The following is a 27192-nucleotide window of genomic DNA, read 5'->3' as shown; positions in this document are numbered from 1 at the left end:
TATTTATTCATGTATGTAGTTCATAAACTGCCAATTTATATTAGATTCATTAATCAGAAAGTACATATATGAAATATCTTAAAAATCCTGACATTTTCTGTGGAAATTTCTGCCCAAGGAAGCAGTAGAGGCTGCCTCATTAAATATAGATTTAAGAGACTGTTAGATTTTGCATTGCAGGGGAATTAAGGGTAATGGAAGAAAGGCAGTGCTGGGACCACAGCCAGATCAACTGTAATTTCACCAACTGTGGGAGCAACTCGATGGGTTCTGTGTTATCTTTGGGAATGCTGTTTCACTAGTCTCTGCAGATACTTGTACCATTGCAGAGTCCCAATAAGGAAAGAGCTTCGAATTCCCATCCTACCACTCAGCCCAACATGTCCCCACCTCCTCCCTCAGCTCAGAAAAGTTCAACATTATGTATTCATGGTGAAGTAGTGAACTGGATTCGTGACTGGCTAGACAGAAGAGCCAGAGAATAGAGGTGGATGATTGCTTCTCAGTCTGGAGGTCTGTGACTAGTGGTGTGCCTCAAGGATTGGTACTAGGATCAAAGCTTGCAGATTAATCTGGACCAGCTTGAAAAATGGGCTAAAAAATAGCAAATGGAAGTGTAAGGTGTTGCATTTTGGAAGGACAAAGAAGAGACGTACACAGTAAATGGTAAGGTACTGAGGAGGGCAATAGAACAGAGGAATCTGGGAATACTGATCCATAATTCCCTGAAAGTGGTGTCACAGTTCAATAGGGTTGTAAAGAGAGCTGTATTGAGTATAGGAGCCGAGATATTATGGAGAAGTTGTAAAAGACATTGGTGAGGCCAAATTTGGAACGTTGTGTGCAGTTCTGGTCACCAAACGAGAGAAAAGATATGATTAAGATAGAAATGGTGCAGAGAGCATCAAGTTCCTCAGTTCTTTTAACAAGTGACCTATCATTGATATTCAACACCTCCTCATTTGTCAGGAAGGCAAAACGGTGTTTCTGTGTTTTTAACTACAGACTTTTGTGTTTTACTCTTTTTAGCACATGTACACATTAGTGAAATTTGGTTGTAGGAGGGGCAGGATTGGCAACTCAATGTTCTAGGGTTCCATTGCTTTAGACACAATAGAACAGGTGGGGAGGGATGAAGGGGGAGGAGTGGCATTGATCGTCAGGGAAAATATCACAGCTGTGCTCAGGCAGGACAGCCCAGAGGGGGTCATCTACTGAAGCTACAGATAGACCCTGACTTACGATGTTTTGAAGTAACGACTGTCACAATCCAGTACTTTCAATTTCAAGTTACAATGTTTCCCTGCATTTGTGCTACGTGGCTCAGTGAGGCAATGACACTACTCTTTTGTGACGCTGGGAAATCGCAGCATTGTGCAAACGTTAGCAGTCACGAGTGCACTGTACAGCAAACCATCCATCAGGTAAAATTTGTCACATCAAAGTCGCGTCACGTCAGAGTCAAGTCACGCCACAGTCGCATTGTGTAAAAATTCACATTGCAAAATTCAGGTCTCGTCACATCAAATTTGCGTCAAGTGAATTGTGTTATAATAAAGGTTTTCAGCATCTAAATAAAATAAAAATGGTAGTATGGTTTGCAGCAAATGTTTTTTTTCCAGTGTTGTAATAAAGATTTTCAATGTTTACATGAAATTTAAATTAAAAAACTGGTAAGAGTGCGGCATTGTTTCGACACGATAATTTCAATTTACAATGCAAGTCCCTGAATGGAATCCCACTGTAAGTTGGGGTCTACCTGTATATGGTAGAGATGAAGAACAGGATAGGTGTGACCACCTTCTTGGGGTTGTATTAAAGACCATCCAATAGTCAATGAGAATTGGAGGAGCAAATCTGTAGAGATAGCAGACAACTGAAGGAAACATAATGTTGTAATAGCAGGGGATTTTAACTTGCACATATTGATGGTACTCCCATACTGTAAAAGGACTGGATGACTTGGTGTTTGTCAAATGAGTTTTCTAAATCAATATGTAGAGTACCAACTAGAGAGAGAGCAATACTGGATCCCCTTTTAGGGAACAAAACAGGACAGGTGGCAGAAGTATGTGTAGGGGAACATTTTGGGTCCAGTGATCATGCCTTTAGTTTCGTTAATTATGGAGGAGGATAAGTCTGGGCCTCGGGTTGAGATTCTAAATTGGAAAAAGGCTAGTTTGAGGAAATGGAAAGGATCTAGAAAGTGTGGATTGGGGTAAGTTGTTTTCAAGCAAGAATGTGGGAAGTGGAGGACCTTCAGAGGTGAAATTTTGAGAGTACAGAGTTTGTATGTTCCTGTCAGAATCAAAGGCAAGGTTAGCTGGCAGAGGGAACCTTGATTTTTAAGGGATATTGTGGATCTGGTTTGGAAAAGAGAGAGGGGTATAACAGGTATCAGCAACATGGAGTAAATGAGGTAATTGAGGAGTATAAAAAAAAATGCAAGAAAAACCTCGAAAGAATTGAAGATGGGAAAAAACAGAAAAAAAAAGCAACTAAGTGTACAGTGGTTGCATGGAAATCCAACTCTCAATTTAGTACAATATTACACGATGGAGTTCGGAAATGCAAAGTTGCATTCCCATGGAGATTACTTATAACTTGAGGAAGAAGTATGACACGTTCTCTGATGTGTGCCACATAAGAGCACAGATATAATCTATACCCACTCCCCACCCCAAGAAATGAATTAAGATACAAACCATACTGAAAGATAAATAAAGCAGAGACTGAATTAAGCTCGTGGTACAGATAATTTCTTATAATTATTAGTTTTAAATTTAACTTTTTTTTTCCTTTGCCTTTTAATGGTTGATTTAATATATGGGGAAGGGGGGGATATATTTTAATATTTATGTGGATATTAAGAAAATGTCTTACATTATTTGTATATTTGCATCTTTAAAAATAAAATATTCAAAGAAAAAGACACGAGGTTGTTTTAGCAAACAATATGAAGGGTTCCCACAGGTACATTAAGAACAAAAGCAGAGACAAAATTTGTCCCCTTGAAGATCTGAGTGTCTGCCTTTGAACAGAGCCAGAAGAGATGGAGGAGATATTAAATGTTTTTTTTTCCATCAGTATTCACTCAGGAAATGGGAAAATGTTGTGGGAAGTGAGGAAAACAAGCAGCGAGGTTATCGATAAGATTGAAAGAGTGCAGAGAAGATTTACTAGAATGTTGCTGGGCCTTCAGGAATTGAGTTACAGGGAGAGATTAAACGACATGGGACTTTATACAGAGGCTTACAAGATTATGAAAGGTATGGACAGATGGGGGGGAAGAGAGAGAGAGAGAGAGAGAGAGAGAGATATGGGCTGGGGAGGGGAGAGAGTCGGGCTGGGGGGGAGAGAGTCGGGCTGGGGGGGGAGAGAGTCGGGCTGGGGGGGGAGAGAGTCGGGCTGGGGGGGGAGAGAGTCGGGCTGGGGGGAGAGAGTCGGGCTGGGGGGGGAGAGAGTCGGGCTGGGGGGGGAGAGAGTCGGGCTGGGGGGGGAGAGAGTCGGGCTGGGGGGGGAGAGAGTCGGGCTGGGGGGGAGAGAGTCGGGCTGGGGGGGAGAGAGTCGGGCTGGGGGGGGAGAGAGTCGGGCTGGGGGGGGAGAGAGTCGGGCTGGGGGGGAGAGAGTCGGGCTGGGGGGGGAGAGAGTCGGGCTGGGGGGGGAGAGAGTCGGGCTGGGGGGGGAGAGAGTCGGCTGGGGGGGAGAGAGTCGGGCTGGGAGGGGAGAGAGTCGGGCTGGGGGGGAGAGAGTCGGGCTGGGGGGGGAGAGAGTCGGGCTGGGGGGGGAGAGAGTCGGGCTGGGGGGGGAGAGAGTCGGGCTGGGGGGGGAGAGAGTCGGGCTGGGGGGGAGAGAGTCGGGCTGGGGGGGGAGAGAGTCGGGCTGGGGGGGGAGAGAGTCGGGCTGGGGGGGGAGAGAGTCGGGCTGGGGGGGGGAGAGAGTCGGGCTGGGGGGGAGAGAGTCGGGCTGGGGGGGGAGAGAGTCGGGCTGGGGGGGGAGAGAGTCGGGCTGGGGGGGGAGAGAGTCGGGCTGGGGGGGAGAGAGTCGGGCTGGGGGGGGAGAGAGTCGGGCTGGGGGGGAGAGAGTCGGGCTGGGGGGGGAGAGAGTCGGGCTGGGGGGGAGAGAGTCGGGCTGGGGGGGGAGAGAGTCGGGCTGGGGGGGGAGAGAGTCGGGCTGGGGGGGGAGAGAGTCGGGCTGGGGGGGAGAGAGTCGGGCTGGGGGGGAGAGAGTCGGGCTGGGGGGGGAGAGAGTCGGGCTGGGGGGGGAGAGAGTCGGGCTGGGGGGGAGAGAGTCGGGCTGGGGGGGGAGAGAGTCGGGCTGGGGGGGTAAAGAGACGGGCTGGGGGGGTAGAGTCGGGCTGGGGGGGGAGAGAGTCGGGCTGGGGGGGAGAGAGTCGGGCTGGGGGGGAGAGAGACGGGCTGGGGGGTAGAGAGACGGGCTGGGGGGGGGAGAGTCGGGCTGGGGGGGGAGAGAGTCGGGCTGGGGGGGGAGGGAGTCGGGCTGGGGGGGGAGGGAGTCGGGCTGGGGGGGGAGGGAGTCGGGCTGGGGGGGGAGGGAGTCGGGCTGGGGGGGGAGGGAGTCGGGCTGGGGGGGAGGGAGTCGGGCTGGGGGGGGAGGGAGTCGGGCTGGGGGGGGAGGGAGTCGGGCTGGGGGGGGAGGGAGTCGGGCTGGGGGGGGAGGGAGTCGGGCTGGGGGGGGAGGGAGTCGGGCTGGGGGGGGAGAGAGTCGGGCTGGGGGGGGGAGAGAGACGGGCTGGGGGGGTGAGAGTCGGGCTGGGGGGGGGAGAGTCGGGCTGGGGGGGGAGAGAGTCGGGCTGGGGGGGAGAGAGTCGGGCGGGGGGGGAGAGTCGGGCTGGGGGGGAGAGAGTCGGGCTGGGGGGGAGAGAGTCGGGCTGGGGGGGGGGTAAAGAGACTGGCTGTGGAAGGTGGGAGGGATTACCCTCCTCCCTCCCCCCCCCAAGTCAGTCCTCCTGGCCCCAGAATTTGCGCTGGGTCTCCCAACATCGCCATCATTCCACTGCACGCCGTTCCCAGGCCATGCGTCATCAATAAGCGCCACTGTCAGGTACGTCAGAACTGAGCGACCAGGAAAGCCGTCATGGCGGCGGTGGACAACAGAGGTTTGTACCCGTCTCCTTTTCGGCGATACTAACCGTAGAGGGAGGCAGAAATCTCCGGAGTGACCCCGTCCTTACAGGGTTCGTTTTGTTGACCATGGTGGGGGCTCTTCTGTGGGGAACTGGCCGCCCCGGTGTCCCTCACGGACCCTTTCGCCCCAGCCAGTTCCCTTTCCAAACTGGCTCGTTCTGGTATGGACGAGCGTGGAAAAGGTTCAGGGAACTTAGGGCCCAACGCTGGCAAACGGGTGGCCTAACCGCTGGGAGAAGTCAGCAGGTGAGCATAATCTGGTTGGGGTCGGGGTTCAAGGGAATCGTCCACGTTTTAGGCCATGAAGTGATCTCGAGAAAGGAAAGGCCATCCCACAGCGAGGGGACCTGTCCTCTTGCCGAATAACAGTGACTTTAAAACAATGCTGGAGAAACTCAGCTGGTTCATCTCTGTACTTCATATTGCAAGGATGAAGATGCATAACCAACATTTCGGGCTTGGTACCTGGATGAAGGGCTGAAGTCTGAAACGTTGGTGATGTATCTTCGTTCAGATTTAGATTTATTGTTCTGACAAATGAAGTGTAAACAGATAACAAATGTAAACCACAGCGAATTAAAAATATCAATAAAGGGCACAGGCAAGAGTCCTTAAATGAGTCCCTGTGAGTTTGTTGATAAGGAGTCTGATGGTGGAGGGGTGGCAACTGTTCCTGAACCTGGTGGTGCAAGTCTTGTGGCACCTACACCTCTTTTCCGATGGCAGCAGCGAGAACAGAGCATGTGCTGGATGGTGTGGATTCTTGATGATTGCTGCTGCTCTCCAATGGCAGTGTTCCCTGAAGATGTTCTTGTTGTACCTGTGATGACCTGGGCTGTGTCCACTCCCTTTTGGAGGGCATTATGCTCAGGGCTATTGGTGTTCCACACCAGCCCATGATGCAGCCAGTCAGCACACTTTCCACCTCACATCTGTACCAAACCTCTGCAAACTCCTGTGGAAATAGAGGTGCTGATGTCCTTTCTTCATGATACTATTAATGTGTTGGGTCAAGGAAAGATGTATATTTGCTACATAAAGGACACTGCTTGACCGGCTGAGTTTCTTGAGCATTGTGTCTTTACTTCAACCACAGTGTCTGCAGATTTTCGTGATTTAGTATAAAGTGGTTTACTTTCTATTGAAAAATTGTTTCTTCTGTTTGTTTCTCTGAAGTTGTCTATCATGATACGACTTATGCTTGATGGTCTCAGCTGGTCATGCAAAATGAGTGGAAGTACAGAGGTGTTTGATATTTTGGGTCAAGATCCGTATCACTACTGAGTTTTTACTTTGGATTCAAGTGTATGCAGTCTCTTGTGCATCTCCCCACAGTCTATCGCTTCCTCATCTCCTACTGTTACTACAACTGACTTGTTGATTACTAGGATCAATAGTGTTGTATTTCAAAATTATGGAGCTGTTATCACTATTTACATTTCCCTTCCCACTCCTCACCAACCCTATTTTGTTCCAAACTTTAATGTTGATCTGAGATAAAGTGTTGGCAGGGAGTTCACAGAATATCTGCAGTTCCTATTATTTGTCACTAAAGATCTCAATGCCCTTTGGCTCCATCACATAGAGAAATTCCATTTACTGGCACATCCTCCTCCCCTTTGATGTCATGAGAATTTATGTTATTAGAGGCTGTCTGGGGATTTGCCTACTAATCTCTATCAACTTTGCTGTTTCAAATGAGCTGATTTTACTTTTGTTTCTCATTTCCTTGTTTTCCTGTCATGTGTTTTTTTTGGCCTAAATCTTGGGCATTGTTTTTGCTGTTTGGAGTTCTGTGAAAGTTTGAGGTAGACGTGTTTGTTAATTAACCATGATTGGGTTGAAGTTTACTACTTTAATTTGTTGTATGGGTATCACATTTAGAAGTCTGGTGAATACTGCCGACTACTTGTTATTCTTTGAATATTTTTGATGAGCTCTATTAAAGTTATTGTGGTGAAACTTATTATTGGATTGTGCAGTGTCAAAAGAATCAGAATGCTGTTGCCCGAACATGGAAAGGTCTCAAATGATTAATCCCAACACGAGAAACAAGAATGATAATACAATATTAGGAAAAAAATCACATCTGTTTATCCTTTAGGCATAACTTATATGTTTATTTCCATTCAGTAGGAGCCCTTGAATGGAAAGGAAAGGTTGATTTTAAGACATTATTTGCATCATTCCACTTTTCCACATGGGATTAGCTTGGAGTATTAGATTAATTTGGTTCGTGTTCATCTTGGTATTGAAGTTTATTGTCCAGGGTGTAGTGAAGAAGAAAATGTGCTTTGCGAGCAAGGGCTTATAGGAACCATTTGGGGAAGTGTCTGAGTGATATAGTATACATTTGACTGCACTACTGACATTTAAAATTGTTTTGAATTGTGTGGTTCTGCCATAAAAAATACAAATTGAAATGACTGTCTTTGAAACAATGAATTCTTAATCTTTCTTCCCTTGAAAATACTGTCTCAGACTTTTGTGAAAATTATTGGCATTTTTTTTTAAAGTCTGACTTTTTGTTACATAATCTTTATTTCTAAATTAATATGTAGACTGAAGTGTCACAAAACACAGTGACGTAATAAATCAGACTTTTTAGTGTTGGCAGAAGAATGAAAGAGATCATTATTGGGCTTGACTTTTTTTTGTGAAGGTATAACATCAGCCAATGACCCTTCAGTTTAATTTCAAGTTACGTGAACAAGTACATTTAGTTCACGTTTTGTGACATTATTTTTATTTTCTCCCTTGTATGAGTTATCAAATTAATGCCTATTTTTAAAATGTCTCTATATATTTGTGATGCTTTGTTTCCTTCAGATAACCTTCTCGGGATTTCATGGGTCGACAGTGCTTGGATTCCAATTCTAAATCCAGGGAATGTGCTCGATTACTTTTCTGAAAGAAGCAACCCATTTTATGATCGAACTTGTAACAATGAAGTGGTCAAAATGCAGCGGCTTAGCCTGGACCATCTACAGTAGGTTCCGCTTGATCAATATTCTCTGAAGTGCAGTTACTGTTGACAAATTCCCCAAATTACTTTATAAAAACTACCATATATGAATGTATATAGGATAACTTGTGTAAGACAACCCCAGAATTTCCACTTATAATGTAGGTTGTGAGCTGTACTTGCTGTATAAGACCACCCCAAGTCTGACGCTGACCAGTGAAGTGATGCTGTCACAATACTTTAAAAGTAAATGACCCAGTAAAGGTTTAAATTTTATTAGCATTATTTTAAAATAAACCACAGTCGGCTCCTTTTTTTGAATATTTTATTTTAATTTTCATAATTAATCTTAACATTCATGTAACATACAAAGTCTATATTTATTCCCCCCTACCCTCGTACAACTGAAACTACCATCAATTAAATGACCTTGATAACAAAATTTAAAAAACACCAATGGCTACACTCTATCCTGGTAAGGCTCCTTCGCTACCAGGATAGAGGGAGTATTTTCTGCGTGGCGGCAGTGGGAAGGGGTGAAAGGGAGGTTCCAGTGGAATATGAGGAGAAGGTATTATTCTATCCAGACATAAGCATGACGCTATTGAAACATAGGAGGGAATTTGACCCATTTAAAAAGACCCTTAAACAAAAAGGAATCGAGTTTACCCTCCTTCATCCGGGATCACTGAAGATAGTGAGGGCGGGAGGGTGAAAAAAAAGTTTGTTTTAGGGTCCAACGGAGGCAATAGACTTTGGAAGAACCCTGCCACCACTTCAGGATTAAATCTAAATGTAAATAAGGCAGAAAGAGGGAAACGGGAAAGATGGACTGTAAATACTATAATTGTGAGGAATACAAGGGGGATGTGTTTGTTTTTTCATGATGTTAATGTTTAAAGATGAATGTATATTAGAAGTAAGAATGAATGTGGGGAGCTCAAGGAAGGGGAGGGAGATACAAGTGAGAGATGGGTGGATTAGGCACATTGAACAATGGCACTAATAGCTTGGGGGGAGGGGGTGGGGAGAGAGAGACTGGTGGGCCCATTCTATCTTAGATTATTTCCAGTTTGTTCCCTTCTCAGTGTATCTGGGATCCACTTTTTCAGGAACTCCACCATATCTCTCCCCTCCTTATCCACCTTCATCCCCACAATTTTAACCATATTCATCTTGCTGATGTTTTCTAAGGAAACTGTCTCCTCCCACATCTTTACCCTATCCCTTTCCCACACATCTATTTCACTCTCTCTCTTCTATCCACTCTCTTCCATGTCAGATAGGCTTTCTGTCAGGTTTTCCAGCCTTTCTTTGATTGCCCCCTGCCCTCCACCCAGTGGCTTTTTATCTGGCCAATGGCCTCCAGTATCTCTCTGGCAAAGGACATCAGGCCATCTGTTCCCCCCCCCCCCCCCTACCTTTTATCTGCCTTTCCTCTCCCTGTAGTGTCTTTTTTTTACTTTCTTGTTCTTCCTCTACTCCTCCACCACCTCACTTTCTGACTCCAGGCCGTCCAACCATACTATTTTCATGCTAAATCTCCTCTAGCCACGCTGTTCCTGGAGTCCTCCTTCATGCCCGCCGGTTGGAGGGGCCTTACCAGGTAAGTCCTTGTCTTCAACTTTACTTTTTCTTCTTCCAGCTCGCGGAGTCTTTTATCTCCAGCACTAACTCTACCTCAGCTTGGCTCTCCCGACCTCTGGTCCCTGACTCCCGCGCCTGACAGCACTTCCGTCGTCACCCATGTTGGCGTCAACTCCTCTGACTCAGCCCCCATGACCTTGGGTCCCAGAATCTCCAGCGCCCAACAGCATTCCCGTTGCCGCCCGCATCACTATCTGCTTCTCCTCAGCTTGGTTCATCTGACCTCAGGTCCCGGACTGTCCGCTCCCAACAGTACTCCTACTGCTGCCTGTGTCACCGTCAACTTGGCCTCGGGTCAGTCCCAACGACCTCAGGACCCTGAATCTCCAACACCCGACAGCATTCCTGTCATTGCCCATGTCTCCTTGACACGACCTCGGGTCCCCAACTCCCCCGTGCCAAACAATGTTCCCGTTGCCACCCGTGTTACCATCTGCTTCTATTCGCCTCGGTTACCCCGACCTTGGGTCCCAGAATCGTCCATGCCCAACAGTGCTCCCATTGCAGCCCGTGTCACTGTCAGCTGCTTGGCTAGGCACCCGTGACCTCGGGCCTTCACATCTCCCGTGCCTGACAGCTCTCTCGCTGGTTTGGTCACATCCTTTCCCCGGCCTCCTCGAGATCTACCCTGATCAGAGCCATCCTGCCTCTCCCTTCCGAGTGAGTCCCGTGCCCTCGAGAAGCTTCAGGGTTACATTGTTATTGCAACTGCCGCCGACATCCCACTAGGCCCCGGTTCAGCCTCTCCACCTCCACCATGCAGTGAGTCTCTTTCTCCATCCTGGCTCGTCATTCTTTTTCCTATCTTCTTTTTTCTTTCCATTCTCACTCTTCTATTTGTATTCTTGGTTGTCTTCTTCCTTTTTGGGTTATTTTTATTTTAGGGGATCTTCTTGTATCTATCTCTTATTCTCTTCTCCTTGGGGAGCTCTTGGGTCACCTTACAAGCCCCTCACTGCCATCTTGGACCTTGTGGAGGAGGGCTGAGACTTTGCTGTTTAGGTTTGGATTTCATTCTTGGTATATAAGACAATCCCTGGTTTTGGGGAGATATTTTTAAGATTCAAATACTGTCTTATACGCCAACATGTACGGTAATTTGTATTGGTGGTTATAGCCAAAAATGCTATTCAGGTGGGGCTGCTGAAGATATGTGGTCATGTTCTTGGTCAACACATAACGAAGGCTATAAAAAGGATAACAAATAAGCTCAGGCAGTGGTTCTCAGTCAAATTTGATTTGTTTCTTAAATGAAGCTTGATTTGCCCACGGACTGAAGAAATAACTAAAGACAACAGAAGAAATGTATCATGTCATTGGGAGGTGCAATTTGCTTTATTGCTGTAAATGATAAAACAAAATTCCTTACTATTTTCAAAGCTTTATTATGCTTTCCAGTGACTTTTTTTCTGTTGCTCAGTCATGGAAACGGCCCTTCGGGCCAACTTGCCCACGCCAACGAAACTCTCCCACCTGAAGGTGCTTGGCCCATATCCCTCTGAACAAATCCTATCAATTTCTCTCCATTTTTTTTCTGAAACATTTCAACAGTACCTGCCTCAGCCACCTCCTCTGGCAGTCCATTCCCTACGCTCATCACCCTCGGTGTAAAAAGACGTTACCCCTCAGGATCCAGTTAAATCCCACCCCCCCCCACCTTAAACCTGCGTCCTTCTTATTACTGATTCCCTTGCTCTGAGCAAAAGACTCTCTGTGTTCCCCTAATCTATTCCTCTCATGATCTTGTACAGCTCCATGAGATGACCCCTCATGCTCCAAGGAGTAAAACCCTAGGCTGCTCAACCTCTCACTATACCTCAGGCTCCTGCGAGTCCTGGGAACATCCTTGTTAATCATCTCTGCACTCTATCTAGTTTGATGACATCTATCCTACAGCACAGTGAGCAAAACTGAATGCAGTACTCTAAAATGTCACCAGTATTGTATACCGTTTTTGGATTCAAAGTTTGTTTCTTCTGTACTTGTTGTTCTGAACCATGGTCCATTGGACTTGCATGGAAAGTATTTGCTGGCTTTAATTATGCCTTGGGTCTGAGAACACAGCAACCACGTTGTGAAGAATTACTTAGTTTAACATTTCATTAAAATAACAGCAAATCATTTCTGTTTTACTGCTGAACTCATGTCAAATCTAGAAAAAAAGTTCAAGGACTGGAGAAGAAGTAGAATTGCAGTATTCATAAAATTTATTAAGAGATGAGTAGCTTTTAAAGCATTCAGTGGAGTAGAAGTTTCCATATATATCTTCAGTGTCTTCCTTTTTTTTACAAAAATCTCATTAAATATTTAAATTCATAGCAGGGCATCATAGGATATGGACCTAATAGAGGCAAATGGGATTAGTGTAGATGGGGTGAAAGATCAACATGGACGTGGTGGTGTAAAGGGCCTTTTTCTGTGCTGTATGACAGACTCTTATAGCTTCAAAGCTTCTTCTATTCCCCATTTTATGTTGACCTCTTTGGCCTTTTTTTGCCAGCTATTTCATTTGGGTGGAATGGCATGAAGCACTCCCATAAATGAACCATCTGCCACCATGTGCCTTCACTTATCCAACGTCTGGATGAGTAATACCAAGTCGTAGAATCAAAGAAATGTGTGCCCTTTTTCAGCTATGTTCAAATGCACCACATCTTACCAAGTCCTTACATATTAGTAGAAGAATATGATGTTTACCTGCATTCAATTGAAGTGTGTGCTGTGAAGCAATATTTTTAAACAATAAAGGTAAATTAATGATATTCTGTGCCTGAATACAATAACGATTCTGTTCACTGTCTTGTAAATTAAACTTGAAAATAGAGTTGCAGCTTTTGAAAAAAAATTAAATTTGGTCATACATCAATGTAACAGGCCTTTTTGGCCCACAAGTCCAATTTACACCCAAATAACCTATCCCCCACCCCGGTACATTTTAAGTGTTGAATAAGATGTTTACAATTGAATTAAATGTTGAGCTGTTTTGATTTTTAACATAACAAATTATCCTTCATCCATAAAATATCATGAATCTGACCCTGCAGATACTTCAGATTGAAAATTGAAGATATTTAATAGTATTTGCATTTCATATCTAAAGCCTTTCCCAGAGTTGCTGGAAGCATTAGCTAAACTGTGATGTAAATTGCCTTCAGCTTTCAGGAGGCAGCTGGTAATAATTGATTTCAACCCTATCTTTTCACCATGGCAAATGTTAATGGACCCATTAGATCATCTTAATGAGATAATTGCTTTATTTTTATGACACTGTAACAGCAACCGTCAGTTATTGGATCATCCAAATGCAGGAAGTAATTGAGATTTTTGCAGCATATGTGGTTGCAAATAAATTTGTATAATCCTGTTATTTATCCTCCAGCTACCTCACCTTGTCTGAATTTTATGGTTAATAGGATCACAAACTACTTTGTTATATCCTTCTAAACTGGAATTATATTATGGTTGGGTGTCAAATTCTGGGGGATAGACTGGTGTGGAATAGATTATTTGATAGTTTAAAAATTAAATTGGCCTACTTAAAGAGGTTGTCAATCAAAATTTCCTTTCATTTGCAATTGTGTGTGGAAAGCAATGTGAGAACATGATTATTGGTGATGAAGTAACCTCGTGAGAGAAGGTTCACTCTTGTTTTTATTCTGGTGCAGTAATATGACTGGTCTGGAATACATTCTTCTACATGCTCAAGAACCAATATTGTATATTATTCGAAAGCAACATAGGCACACTCCAACACAAGGTAAGAGTTTCTATATCACTAGAATAGTTGATGGAGCCCTCACTGGCATTTCCTCCGTCTCCTAGATGTCAGCTCTGAATCCCCTCCCACAGAGAAAACAGAGGAAGTTCCTTTGCTGCTCACCTTTCACTTCATTCACATCCATGTCCAGCATGTCATCCTTTGCCATTTCCATTTCACTGGGATCCCACCACCAACTCGACTTTGCCTCATCCCACTCTCTCAGCTTTCCGCAAGGTTTGTGTTCTCGGTGATTCCTCAGTCCACTTGTCTCTCCCCGCCCGAGCAGTTTCCCCTGCAACTGTTGCCACACTTGTCCCAACATCTCTTGCCTCTCCACCATCCAGAGACCTAAACGGAGGCAAAGATTCAACCTCATCAATTGCATTCAGTGCTTTCGATGTGTCCTCATCTACATTGGTGAGACCAAGCAGAATCAAGGTGAATATTCCGCGGAGCACCTAATCTGTCCACAGCAGACATTGTGACTTTACAGTTGTACATTACTTCAACTTTCCTTCCCATTTGCACACTGATCTGTCTGTCCATGGCTTTGTCCACTGCTAAGGTGAGACCATGCAAACCCAAAGAACATCATGTCTTCTTCCTGGATGGCCTACAAAGTAAGTAATGAATTTACATGCTTCAAGAACCCACCTCCCCAAGTGTTCTTTTCCCACTCTTTTTATGCCAAGGTTCCCTCTCCACTTGTTCACCTTTTCCATTACTATCTGCTCATCACATTCTTATCTATATATAAGCAAAAGGAGTAGGAGTCACGGCTGATCTGGTCACAGATTCCAATTTACCTTTTCCCCAGACCTCATAATTCCTGTACCGAGCAAAAATCTATCTGTCTCTTAAAGTCTTTGCTGCTTCCTTGGGCAGAGAATTCCACAGATTCCCTACTCTCTGGGAATAGCATTTCCTCCACAACTCCATGCTCAGTCAATGCCCTTGAATCTTGAGGCTCTGTCCTCGAGCCTCACCTACCAGTGAAAACAACTTGCCTGCCTCTGTCTTATCAATTCCTTTCACAGTTATGTTCCTTTAAGATTCCCTCTCATTCTTTTGAATTCCAGTGTGTATATATCATCCTAGGCTAACCCCCTCATCTCCAGAATCAACTTGGTGAATCTCTTCTGTATTGTCTCCAAAGCCAGTATATCTTTTCTCAAGGAGACCAGAGCTTCACCACTGTACGGTTGCAGTAGCTCTCCCAAGACCTTCTGCACAACAGCATGCTGCAACTTTTACCATTTAAATAAAATGATCTTTCATTTTTCCTTCCAAAGTGAACAACCACATATTGACCAAAATGTACTCCACCTTCCAGACCCTTGCCCACTCATTTTTTGTAAATAGGCAGACCTGCTGCATTCTCTGCCCAATTTGCTTTTACGCTCAGTCTGATCAGCAAACTTAAATACTCTGCACTTGGTCCCCTCCTTCAAATTGTTTATGTATTCATACACTTGTCCACCTTGGTGTCTTCCCCCTTGATCTGTGCTTTGTACCCTCTCCTCTAGTCTGATTCATATCATTCCTCCTTATCTGGTCCCACTTTTCACTTTCCAACCTTGTCCCACACTCCGCTGCTCCATTGTTTTCATTAAATGTTTCCGTATGTCACTCACCAGCCTCTTTCTCTACCCATCCCTTCCCCCTTTCCTACCTTGTTCCACCTGTCCATCATCTCTTCCTCTTACCCCACCCTCCTCCCCACATCACATCATCCTATATGGCTACCCCCCGGCACCTGCTCTGCCCTGGCTCTCTTTCACCTCTTTATACGAGCTTATCTTCTCTCTCCGCTCTCGATCCTGATGCAGGCTCATGATCCAAAATGCCCACCACTGATGCTGCTTGACCCACGAGTTGTTCTAACAGATTGTTTGTATGTCCAAACACATTTGGCGATGGATAAGATCTGATGCTCTATATGGATGTACAAAATGGTGTTTGTTAGGTTCCCATCTCTCCAATTGAGTCTTCTTTGCTTTCATTGTTGGATAGCTAAAGCATTCTGATACTGCAGTGAGACAAGGTTTGGAAAATTCTGTTCATTTTGGATCCACAAGGAACTTTTAATAAAAGCATAAACAAGTAGCAGTCCCAAGACTGTTGATTACGATCCACATGGGCGGCAGGATTGGCGTAGCGGTTAGCGCAAGGCCTTTATAGCACCAGTGATCAGGACTGGACTGGGGTTCGAATCCCACTTTGTCTGTAAGGAGTTGGTACGTTCTCCCCGCGTCTGCATGGGTTTTTCCTGGGGGTGCCAGTTTCCTCCCTCCGTTCAAAAGATACCGGGGATGCAGGTTAATTGGCTGGCATGGATGCATGGACTGAAATGGCCTGTTACTGTACTGTATGTGTAAATCTAAAGAAAAGGAACTGTCCATCTTCAAGTTTAAGTTTATGATCATTTAACTGTACATGTACAACCAGATAAAATAGTGTTTCTGTGCACTGCAGTGTGCACACATACACGCATGATACATAGCACATAATAATCACATATATGCATAAAGATATAATTTAAATCAATATAAATGAATATTTTGGGATAATTTACTTGGGTAGAGGGTACTGTTTATCAATCTCGTAACCTGTGGGAAGAAGCCATTTCCCAGCTTGGCAGTCCTGATTTTTGATGCTCTTGCGCCTCCTCCTTGATGGTAGTGGGTCAACAGTACTCTGTGCTGAAAGGGTTCTCAATAATTATTTGAGCCGTATTTAAGCAATGTTTCCAATAAAGGTCATCAGTAGAGTAAAGGGTGACCCCACTGTCCTTCTTGGTCGTTTTGATGATCCTTTGTATTGTCTGGTGCCCTGATGCTTTGCTGCTATTTACCTCTCGATGATGTAGTCAGACAGGATGCTTTCAAATGAGTTCCTGTAAAATGTTGTCAAGTTAAGTGCTGGAGAGTTGGTCATGAGGTGACCATCTTTTGTTCCTCCTGTGTAGTCTTGCTTTTGTATTCAGTGCATTATGGGATTTAAGCCTACAATCAAGATTGACTTTTCCATATTCATAAATTGTGAAAGCTGCATGAGGCAGAAGGTTGTTGATTCAAATTAAAAGCCAGCCATTATTTTAGATGGTGTCAAGTAGAAGATAATAATCACATACTTGTAGAACTCAGTTTCCCCAACTAAAGTGGTTTTTTTGGGTTGGAGATTATTCACCTTTGCCAGCATAAATCACTGCACCTCAGTTGATGGGCAGTTTCTGCAGATGTGTGGTGGAAAATGTGCTGACTGGCTGCATCACGGTCTGGTATGGGTACACCAAAGCCCTCCAAAAGGTAGTGGGCACAGCCTCGGACATCACTGGCAAACCCTCCTCACCATCGAAAACATCTACAGGGAATGCTGCCTTTGGAGAGCAGCAGCAATCATCAAAGATCCACACTACCCAGCACACAATTTGTTCTCACTGCCACAAGACTCACATCACCAGGTTCAGGAACAGCTGCTCCCCCTCCACCATCAGACTCCTCAACAACAAACTCAATCTGGGACTCATTTAAGGATTTTTAAAAATTCTCTCCATATTACACAAGCAGTTGTTTACATTTGTTACATGTTCATGCTATATACAGTTTATTTTTTGCACTACCAACAAGTGGTAATTCTGCCTCGCCCACAGGAGAAGAATCTCAGGGTTGTATGTGATGTCATGTAGGTTCTCTGACAATAAATCTGGTTGTGAAACTACGTACAGATTGTACCATTCAGAGACAAGTGCATCTTTTTCTGTTCTGGTAGAGAGTAACTTGAGAAGAAAATAGACTACAAAGAGTATTTGAGATTAAGGGCGTGTGTGGGAGCCTATTTTCCTGCTGTCTCTCCTTCATAAGCCAATACACAAAATAACATCTGTTACATCTATAGTTAGGGCACTTGTGCTGAATAGCTAGGATTTCAATCTACATCACTTCATGGCAGATACATTTTCTGCAGTGTTATCAAGTTTAAAACCTGTTTTAGGATTATTTATCTTTTATACCCTATTAGAAAAGTTACTAATAGAAGAAATTAATTTCTGATTATCAGCTTTATTTTGATCTTTTGCAGCTACTCCCTTGGCTGATTATTATATAATTGCTGGAGTGGTGTATCAGGCTCCTGATTTGGGATCTGTAATAAACTCTAGAATGGTAGGTGATCTTTCACTGAATTTGATGTTCTATTTACATATACAATGGTTAATGAGGAAGCGACGTCATCCATTCAGGTCGCTTTATTTTGGGGGCTGTTTAAATGGCCATTTCTCTTTCTTCTTTTCTCTCTCCCATCCTGCCGTGATGTCCTATAAACAGTCATGGATATCACAGTTCTTGCCATTCTATTTATATTTAAGAAATAAAAGATTCCATTAAACTGAACTCAAGGGAGAGCTTTAAACTTGATTTCAGTGAACTTCAAAAACCAACTTGTTGGTTTTGTGAATCAAGCAGACCTGTGTTGAGATCTTCACAGCTTGCCTGAAGCTGCTATGTGCAAATGGTGTCCATGTTAACAAATGTAAGTACCTGTGATTGTGGAAGACTTTTGCCTAATTCACATACAGATTAGGCAAATCTGTAATAACATCGGAGAAAATTAATTACTGATTAGTACCATTAAAACATTCTGCAGGAGAGACCTAATGTGATAATCTCAAATGTCCTAATTTTTTTGAGCCAAGAATATTTTTGCATTAGTAAAGCTTCATTATGTTGATGAATACTTGACAACTATTGTGTTGTTTTTCTTCTATTCTCTTTTTAAAATAGCTGACAGCAGTGCATGCTGTTCAGTCTGCATTTGATGAAGCCATGTCTTATTGTCGATACCATCCCTCCAAAGGATACTGGTGGCATTTCAAGGATCAAGAGGAGAGAGGTAAGTTGTAGCATCTTAAACCTCTTAAAATTGACCATTTTCTGAAACTGTTACCACCATGACTGCTGTAAAAGCATGCAAGTCTTTAAAATCATGTGGTCAGAATGCCAGTCAGCCGATTGCCTAAGCAGCTTCTATACAGAGAACAGTGTCAGGGCAAGCGCTCGGTGGGGAGGGGGGGGGGGGGGTGCAGAAGAAACGTTACAAAGACTGCCTTAAAGCGTCCCTCAAAGGCCTGGGTGTCAACATCAACACGTGGGAGACCCTTGCCCTCGACCGTCCAGCTTGGCGCAGCAAGATCACAGGAGCCCATGCAGCTGAAGTCAGGCACGTCATCGAGGCGCAACGAAAGCATGCTGTGCACAAGGCCTGAGCAGCATCAACTGCCATGACAACACCCACCCAGTTGTGTCCTACATGTGGGTGAGCCTTCAGGGCCCGGATTGGCCTCACCAGTCACCTCCGAACCCACAGCCACCAATCTCCAATTTGACTTTGAAGCCATGGACATCTTCGACTACAAAGGATGAACAACAACAACACAGGCCCTTCAACCCATGATGTTGTGCTGACCTTTTCAAGCCGACAAACTTATTTTTCCCACCGCACACACAGAACCTTCTATTTTTCTTACGTCCATATGTCTATCTAGGAGTCTTTTGAATGTCCCTATTTTAATCAGTCTCCACCACCACCTGTGGAATTGCAGTCCAGGCAACCACCACTCTCTGTGTATATTTAAAACAAAAAACCTAACACTTCCCTTCACTCACCTTAAGTAGATGTCCTCCGGTATTTGCTATTGTTGCCCCAGGGAAAAAGGTACTGGCTGTCCACCTGCTCTCAGTCCCTCATAATCTCTCTTTGATTGAATCATCTCTCATGCTTTGTTGCCACAAAGAATAAAAGCCCGAGCTTGGTCAACCTTGCTCTAATCCAGGCAACATCCAGGTAAATCTCCTATGCACCCTCTCTAAAGCATCTAACTTCCTTTTCTTCCAGATCTGTCTTCCTCTTTTTCCACTCATTAGCTGGTGATGGTGGTGGAAGCTGAAACTTTGGAGGCAGTTAAGAGACTTCTTTTAAAAAATAATTTATGTTTGGTTGTCAAGCCCATATCACTCATACATTCTTTACATATGCCTGTATATAGAAAAATAATCTATATACCACTTACAAATAAATATATAGACCTTCTCTTTATTTCTTATAAAAATACAAAAAGTACAATTTACATACATATATAAAACAAACCAATATAAACATTCCAAAACCAAACCAAAACATTCTAGTACCCCCCCCCCCCCTCCCCATTACCCCCTTCCTCTTAACTTAAACAAGATAAATGGATACAGAGTCTTTTTGTCTACCACTGAGCTCACAGTCTATTATACTGGTAAAAATAATAGTCTAAGGTTGAGGACATATGTATTTACTGCAGCAATATTATACTTGTGCACCAATAAAGTTCAAATACGGTTGCCAGGTCTTCCGGAATGCATCGTGTTTGTTTCTTAAATTATAAGTAATCTTTTCTATAGGAATACAACTGTCCGTTTCTGATATCCATCTCTTCAGAGAAATCGGTGTATCTGATTTCCATGTGAGGGCAACTCATTTCTTAGCTTTCGCCAATACAATCATAGTAAATAAGATTTGGAACTCAGATTACTGAGGTCTATAAAATTCCCCAACAAATATAATTCTGGATTGCCGGGGAAGTTGGCACTTCCTGCTAGAAAAAAATTACTTTCACACAAGGCCAAACGGAAACATTGGAAATATCTGTCGGGTATTTCAGGCTTTGATTTGTGCAATCTTTATGGAGTCAAATATAATTGATAAAGAAAATTATATTGCACCAAACCAAAGCATTCCCCCTTCTTTACACCATTCAGCCCAAGAATATTCTGGTATGTTCACTGCTAAATCTGCTTCCCATCTTTCCCTGGACCTATGAATTCCAAGCTTTTTCCCATCCGTTTGGAGGGTAAAATAAATTTGAGTAATAAACTTGGGTATATTACCCACCCATAAAATGTGTTCCAATTGACCTGACCCCAGAGGAGTCGTATTGTTTCCCCAAATTTCCCTTTAAAAAAAGCTCTTAATTGCAGATAGCAAAGAAAGGTGCCATTTGGGACATCATATATTTGCTTCATTTGTTCGAATGACATTAAAATTCCTTCCTTATAACAATCTGCAATATACCTAATCCCCCCTCTGGGGCCAATTATTTTAAAATCCTCTTCCCCATGATCATAGGGCAGTAATGGATTGTTACATAATGGAGCCCTTACAGAAATTCCAGTTTTCTTTCCTATTATGTCATTGGTGTCTTGCCATATTTTAATCAAATGAATCAATATTGGATTAAAAGACTTTCTTAATTAGTTTCAAGTTGCACCTATAAATAAAATCTTTGGATGATGCTTCCTCCAACCCGTGAAGCACCATATGTACTCAATTCCGATTCAAAAAAGAACGCCAAAATCCTCAGCTGTAATGCCAGTTGATATTTCTTAAAATCCAGAAACCTTAAACCCCCTGATTTGTAGTCCATCATCAATTTGTCCAGTACTATCCTTGGCACTTTACTGTTCCATAAAAATTGACTAACCACACCATTTATTCTTTTTAAAAACTTATTTGTTTAATATATTGGTACTGATTGGAACAAATATTGGATCTTTGGCATGACCTTCATTTTAATACAGTTAACCCTTCCTATTAAGTTCAGGGTCAGGTCCTTCCACTTCTGCAAATCTTTTTCTGTTTTTGCCAATAAGGGGGAGTAATTCAATTTGTATAGATTGTTCGAATTGTTATCAAACATGATTCCTAAATATTTAATCCCATCATTTTTACATTTAAGCATAATGTTTTCTTTAAAGCACTCATAATTTTGGTTTTGTTACTGGTAAAATTTCACTTTTTTCCATATTTATTTTATATCCTGATACTCTCCAATATTTTATTAAAATTTCCTGCAATTTTTCCATGGAACCTTCAGGTTCAGACATATTCAGCAGTGTATTATCAGCAAACAAACTAATCTTGTGTTGAACTTGTCCAACTTTGAAGCCTTTAATTTTAGGATCACCCCTGATCATTTCTGCCAGAGGTTCTATCACCATAACAAATAGTGCGGAGAAAGGGGGCAGCCCTGCCTGCTCATACGGCTTAATGGGAACGTTCCTGATATCTGGTTATTAGTTATTATTTTTGCCTGTGGATTTTGGTATAGAGCCTTGACACAATTTATAAATCCTCATCCAATACCTAACTTTTCTAACGTTATAAACAAAAAAGGCCACTCAAGTCTGTCGAATGCCTTTTCTGAATCTCGAGATATTACTATATTGGGGTCCTTCCGTGACTGAGCTAAGTCTATTAAATAGTCATCCCAAGTTATTTGATGCTTGCCTCCCTTTAACAAATCCTGCTTGATCTACGTGAATTAATTTAGGTAAAAATTGTCCCAATCTGTTTTCAAATGCTTTTGCTATTATTTTTTAATCTACATTCAAAAGAGATAAGATGAAATTTTCATAGGATCTCTGTTCTTTTTGGGCCACACAGTAATTAATGTTGTTGAAAAGGAATCTGGTAATTTCTGGGTTTTCACTGCTTTTTCTTTTATGTCCATAAACAGGGGTATTAACAGCTCTTTAAATTCTTTATAAAACTTAACTGGAAATCTATCCTCACCCGGGGCTTTGTTAGCTTGAAATGTCCCCAGTGTTTTTTCATTTTCTTCCCTAGTAAATTGTAAATCTAATTCCTCTCTGTCCTTGTCATTCAACTTCGAGAGCTCCACTTCATCTAAGAATGTATCTATTTTGGCCTCATCCCCTGACGAGTCAGATTTATATAAATTTTAATAATATTTTTGAATTGTCTCTTTTTGATTGTATGTAATGGTGTCATTTACCTTTTGTATAGCATTTATAGCTCTTGCTGATTCTTCAGCCTTCAGTTGCCATAATACTTTATGCACTTTTTCTCTTAAGTCATAGTATTTCTCTTTTGTATTTAATATAGTCTTTTCTATTCTATATGTGTGTAAGGTATTGTATTGGATTTTCTTTTTTTCCTGTGATCTATATTTGTATTTATTTCCTGTCCTTTGATGTTCCTTTTCTAAGTCCCCTATTTCCATCTCCAATTTATTTATTTTTGCATTAAATTCTCCTTTAATCTTTTGTGTATATGAAATAATTTGTCCTCTCAAATATGCCTTTAACATATCCCATATTAGAAAGCTATTGTCCGTTGATCCCAAATTAGTTTCACTAAAAAGTTCAATCTGTTGTATAAATTATTTTAAATCCTCCCTTTTTAATAACATTGTATTTTATAGCCATCTATATTTGTTTTCCTGCTTCTCTGATAATTGTATTACCAAGGTTAGCGGCAAGTGATCTGAGTTCAGCCTAGATAAGTATTCAGTTTTTACTACTCGATCTTTCAAACTCAACAAAAACAAAAATAAATCTATTCTGGTATATGAGTCATATTTTTTTTGAATAAAATTAATAGTCTCTCTCCTTAGGGTTAGACTGCCTCCATACATCCATCAAGTTTAAATCTTTCACAACTGAGAGAGTTAATTTAGCTGCCTTGGCTCTTGTTACTGTTTTTGCCGATTTTTCTAGGATCGGATCCAAACCAAAATTAAAGTCCTCTCCAATCAATATATTTTTCCTTCCCTCTGAGCCTTTTAAGGGCCTTGTTGTCATAGTTCGCGACATAAATATTCATTAACATCCATGAATTAAAGTTTGCCATTTATATATCTACCCGCTTAGTCCATGGGGACATTTTCTATAGTGATTGGGATGTTCTTATTAATCAAAATTGCCATGCCCACTGCTTTCGAATTGAATGAGGAAGAGAAGACCTGCCCCCCCCCTCCCCATCATCGCCTCAATTTGTCGTGTTCCACTTTAGTAAGATGTATTTCTTGTAGAAATACTATGTCCTCTTTTATCTTTTTAAAATATGGGAGTATTCTTTTCCTTTTGACCGACCATTCAAACTGTTGACATTAAAACTTATAAAATTATCCATAATAACATATTAAAAATTCTGGGCAAATATACAAGAATGTAAACCGTTTCATGATCTGTGACCTCGCCCTAAAAATCATGCCACCTCTGCCCTGGCAGTGACGTAGACAGGAAGTCCCTGAGGCCTGTGAAAAAAAGCCCGCGAAAGCCTTCAGGGAGAAAGAAGAAGAAGAACCCCACCCTAAAGCGTCATCTTGAAAACTAGCTCCCCCCATTGATGCCATTACCACCCCTTAAGCCAGAGTTGTACCGTGCTGTACCTTCAGAACCTTGAATATTTAAAGTTATTGTATATTTAAAGTGCCTCATGACCACATCAAATTGTTTTCTTTTCTGAATCACTGCATTACTAAAGTCCTGGAAGAACATGATCTCTGCATTGTCCCATTTCAAGGGAGAACCAGAGTTTCAAGTATTTTTATAAGCATCTCTTAGGATTGCCTCTCTATCCTTGAAGCTCAACAATCTCACCAGAACGGGTCGAGGGCGGGCTTCACCCATTCTCCTCAGTCCCAATGCTCGATGAGTGCGTTCAATGTGCACTCGGTTGCCGAGTTCATCGGTGCAAAGGACTTGTCTCATCTCTGCCATCTGCACCTTCTCTCAGGCCAACAATTTGCACATTGTTCCTCCGACTGAAGATCTCCATATGATCCAATTTGTCTAAAAGAAGCTGCTTATCTGTCACCCATTGTTCAGCTTGTTTCTTTAGTTCTTTGACTTGTTTATAGTGTTTGCCAAGATCTTTCTTGGCTCTGTCAAATCATAAATAGCTTCACCCACATCTCTTACTGTAGTGGTAAGCTCTTCAGTGGTATTCTCCACACTTGTAGAATGTTGACCCAGACCTCCAATTTCTTGCAGCGGAGTTTCAAAGTCTGGTGTTTGTTGAGAGGAGGAGGCATCTCTACCAGCACTTTCCGTCGAGGATTTTGGCTTCTTCCCATGGGATCTTCAATATTAATCTTTAAAAGATGTATCCACACTTTTGTAGTTGAAAACGTTTTGTTAAAAACACTTTTAGAGGATTTTCTCGAAGAACTCAGAGAAATATGTTTGCTCAGCATAGCCACCTATCAGCCTTGCTGTTCACCCCCAGTTAAGAGACTCTTATACACATGGATGAAAGGAAAATAGAGGGTTATGAGCGGGGGGGGGGGGGAATAAGGAGGGCTAGAACTTTTCTTTGGAAGGAATATATGGGTTGGCACAACATTGAGGGCCAAAGGGCCTGTACTGTGCTGCATTGTTTTAAGTTCAACCTCCCTTCTTTCAGCTGAGCCAATCGTGATCCCATGCTCCCTCATGTCTCCTCATTCCCAGGAGTATGCATCAACCTACTCAGTGTCCAAAAGGGAAATGGATGTGGAGGAGTCTTGTACTGCCTTCTTGTCTGCTCCTCCTCATCCCTTCCCTCTGTGCACACACTCCATCTGCAGGGTGACCTCCTCTAAGAGTGCTTTTCATAAGGTCCTCAGCCTTGGGGATTGCACTATAGTGACTGGAGCCAGTGCTCAGGGTGCCACAGTCAGAGATGCTCTCGACTTGTGTGATTGTTCTGGTCAGCTTCCCACCTGGCTCAGGTGTCTGTTCCACTTGACTGAGCTGCTCTGTCATGCCTCACTGTCGCAAATAAGCTTTCCAACTTAGAAAGTGGTCAAAGAGTAACTTGACTGCAAGCTACCTGTGAACTTGAGGGGCACACTTATAGCTCCTCACAAGGGTCTTTCCAAGGCCGAACTTCTAAAATGTATTGGTGCAGGTTGTTCAACAATATCGTCAGAAGAGGCAAAGTTCAGGGACTTGCATCCAACAGGGTCATCCATTAAAAAATCTGCTGGAATTTTGTCATTTTTTTCCCCATCCAGATAAAGTAAAACCAAAGTCAAAGAAGAAGGAGGAGCCAAGTTCAATCTTTCAGCGTCAGAGAGTAGATATGTTGCTTCTGGATATCCGGCAAAAATTCCAGCCCAAGTACATTCAGGTCTGTCTGCACATTTTGGGTCAATACTTTTGTTAAGTAAGTGAATGAGTGCAGAAGATTGTCACTGACTACATGTAATCGCACAATGTTTAAGGAGACTAAACAATTTGAATTGTACAAGTTGCTTTGGTAACAGATGAGTTTAAATGTTGTTTAGCTGAATGAATCAGTAGGATTCAACTGTGAGGAGCTGAGGGGGTTATGCCATTTTCTGCTGCTCCTTTTTATATCAAAGCCATCTGCTGTATCTTTTTAAAATATTTAATTTGGAGACACAGCACGGTTACAGGCCCTTCTGGCTGTGCAATGTACATGTAACCCGAGAACCGGCTACATCACCTCATTAGTCAAGAAGGAGCAGCAGCACCTACATTTCTCCAGGAGGTCGAGGGGGCAAGGCTACCGGCTCCCATCTTGACAACATTCTACTAGAAAAAATGCACCAAAATGCTAGAGGAATTCAGCTGCTCTTTCAGTATCCATTAAAAGACAAAGATACATTGCTGACGTTTCGGGCCTGAACCTTCAAGGAATAAGCAGAATGAGCTAGAAGCAGGAAATCTCAGAATTCAGACAGTGCCTGATGGGGGAGGAATCCAGATCAACAAAAGGGGTTAATTGGATGTAAAAAGGGATGAGGTTCAAATTTATCAGGTCTGTGCAAAAAGAGATAGGGAAAGGAGAGACAGAGGTGTGGAAAGGGGACAGGAGAAGAAGTGATCAGGCTAGAGAAGTCGAAATTAATGCCATCTGGTTGGAGGGTGCCCAGTCAGAAGATGAGGTGTTGTTCCTGCAATTTGCTGGTGGTCTCAGACTGGCGGTGCATGAAGCCATGGACAGACACGTCAGAAAAGGAATGGAATAGCAAACTGACATAGGTGGCCACTGGGAGATCCACGCTATTGCAGTGAACAGAGTTGAGGTGCTCAATGAAGCGATCTCCCAGTCTGTCCAATGGAGAAGAGACCACAAATGGAGCACTGGATGCAGTAGATGATCCCTGCAGATTCACAAGTGAAATGTATCTCTTGGAAGGACTGTTTGAGGATGTGGTGGCTGATAGGGTGGTAGATGAGGACAACATCTCACAGTATCTTGAACCCACCACCATCAGGAAAGATAGACAGGAGCATCAGGGCTGCCAGGATGGGAAATATCTTCTTCCCCCAGGCTGATGAATGGTATCCTGTAATTGAGTAAATAATCCCAAAATATTTATATATATTTATTTTAGTGTAGATATGAGATTATCATATACTGTGCATTGTGTGCATGTACAGTGCCCAAAATGTTTGGGACAAAGAACACTTTTTCCTTTAGTTGTCTTTGTGCTTTACAGTTTTAAATTTGTAATCAAACAATTCACATGTAATTAAAGTGCATATTCCAGATTTTATTCAAGGTTATTTGTATATATTTTGGTTTGTCCATGTAGTAATTATAGCATGTTTTGTACATGGTTCCCCCATTTCGGGGCAGCAAAATGTTTGGGTCATTTGGCTTCACAGGTGTTTGTAGGTTTAATTGCTTGATTGGTGCAGGTATAAGAGTGATAGGGCTTGTTTCCAAGCTTTTGATCACCTTTGTAGTTGCCTTTTTTCAACAAGAGGATCAGAGTTGTGTCATTGAAAGTCAAAAGCCATTATGAAGCTGACAAACAAGAATAAAACAGGAAGAGACATCGCCCAAACCTTAGAATGACCAAAATTCACATTTTGGAACATCAT

The 27192-nt window shown here is 42.9% G+C and overlaps 1 protein-coding gene across 1 annotated transcript in view; it reads left to right on the top strand.

Moving 5' to 3' along the window:
• The first annotated feature begins 5031 nt into the window (after positions 1–5031).
• The window catches only part of med6 (mediator complex subunit 6), a 28104-nt gene continuing 5943 nt past the window's right edge, over positions 5032–27192 (top strand). Inside the window, exons 1-6 of the mRNA XM_069918116.1 lie at positions 5032–5119; positions 7977–8136; positions 13425–13516; positions 17600–17682; positions 18301–18409; positions 25350–25465. Of these exons, the coding sequence (XP_069774217.1) occupies positions 5098–5119; positions 7977–8136; positions 13425–13516; positions 17600–17682; positions 18301–18409; positions 25350–25465 (582 nt within the window). The 5' untranslated portion in view covers positions 5032–5097. The remainder of the gene's footprint in view (positions 5120–7976; positions 8137–13424; positions 13517–17599; positions 17683–18300; positions 18410–25349; positions 25466–27192) is intronic.

Source organism: Narcine bancroftii, chromosome 2, assembly GCF_036971445.1.
Source record: "Narcine bancroftii isolate sNarBan1 chromosome 2, sNarBan1.hap1, whole genome shotgun sequence".
Classification (NCBI taxonomy): Eukaryota; Metazoa; Chordata; class Chondrichthyes; order Torpediniformes; family Narcinidae; genus Narcine; species Narcine bancroftii.
Note: the sequence above shows the minus strand (reverse complement) of the source record. Positions and strands in the feature narration are given on the sequence as shown.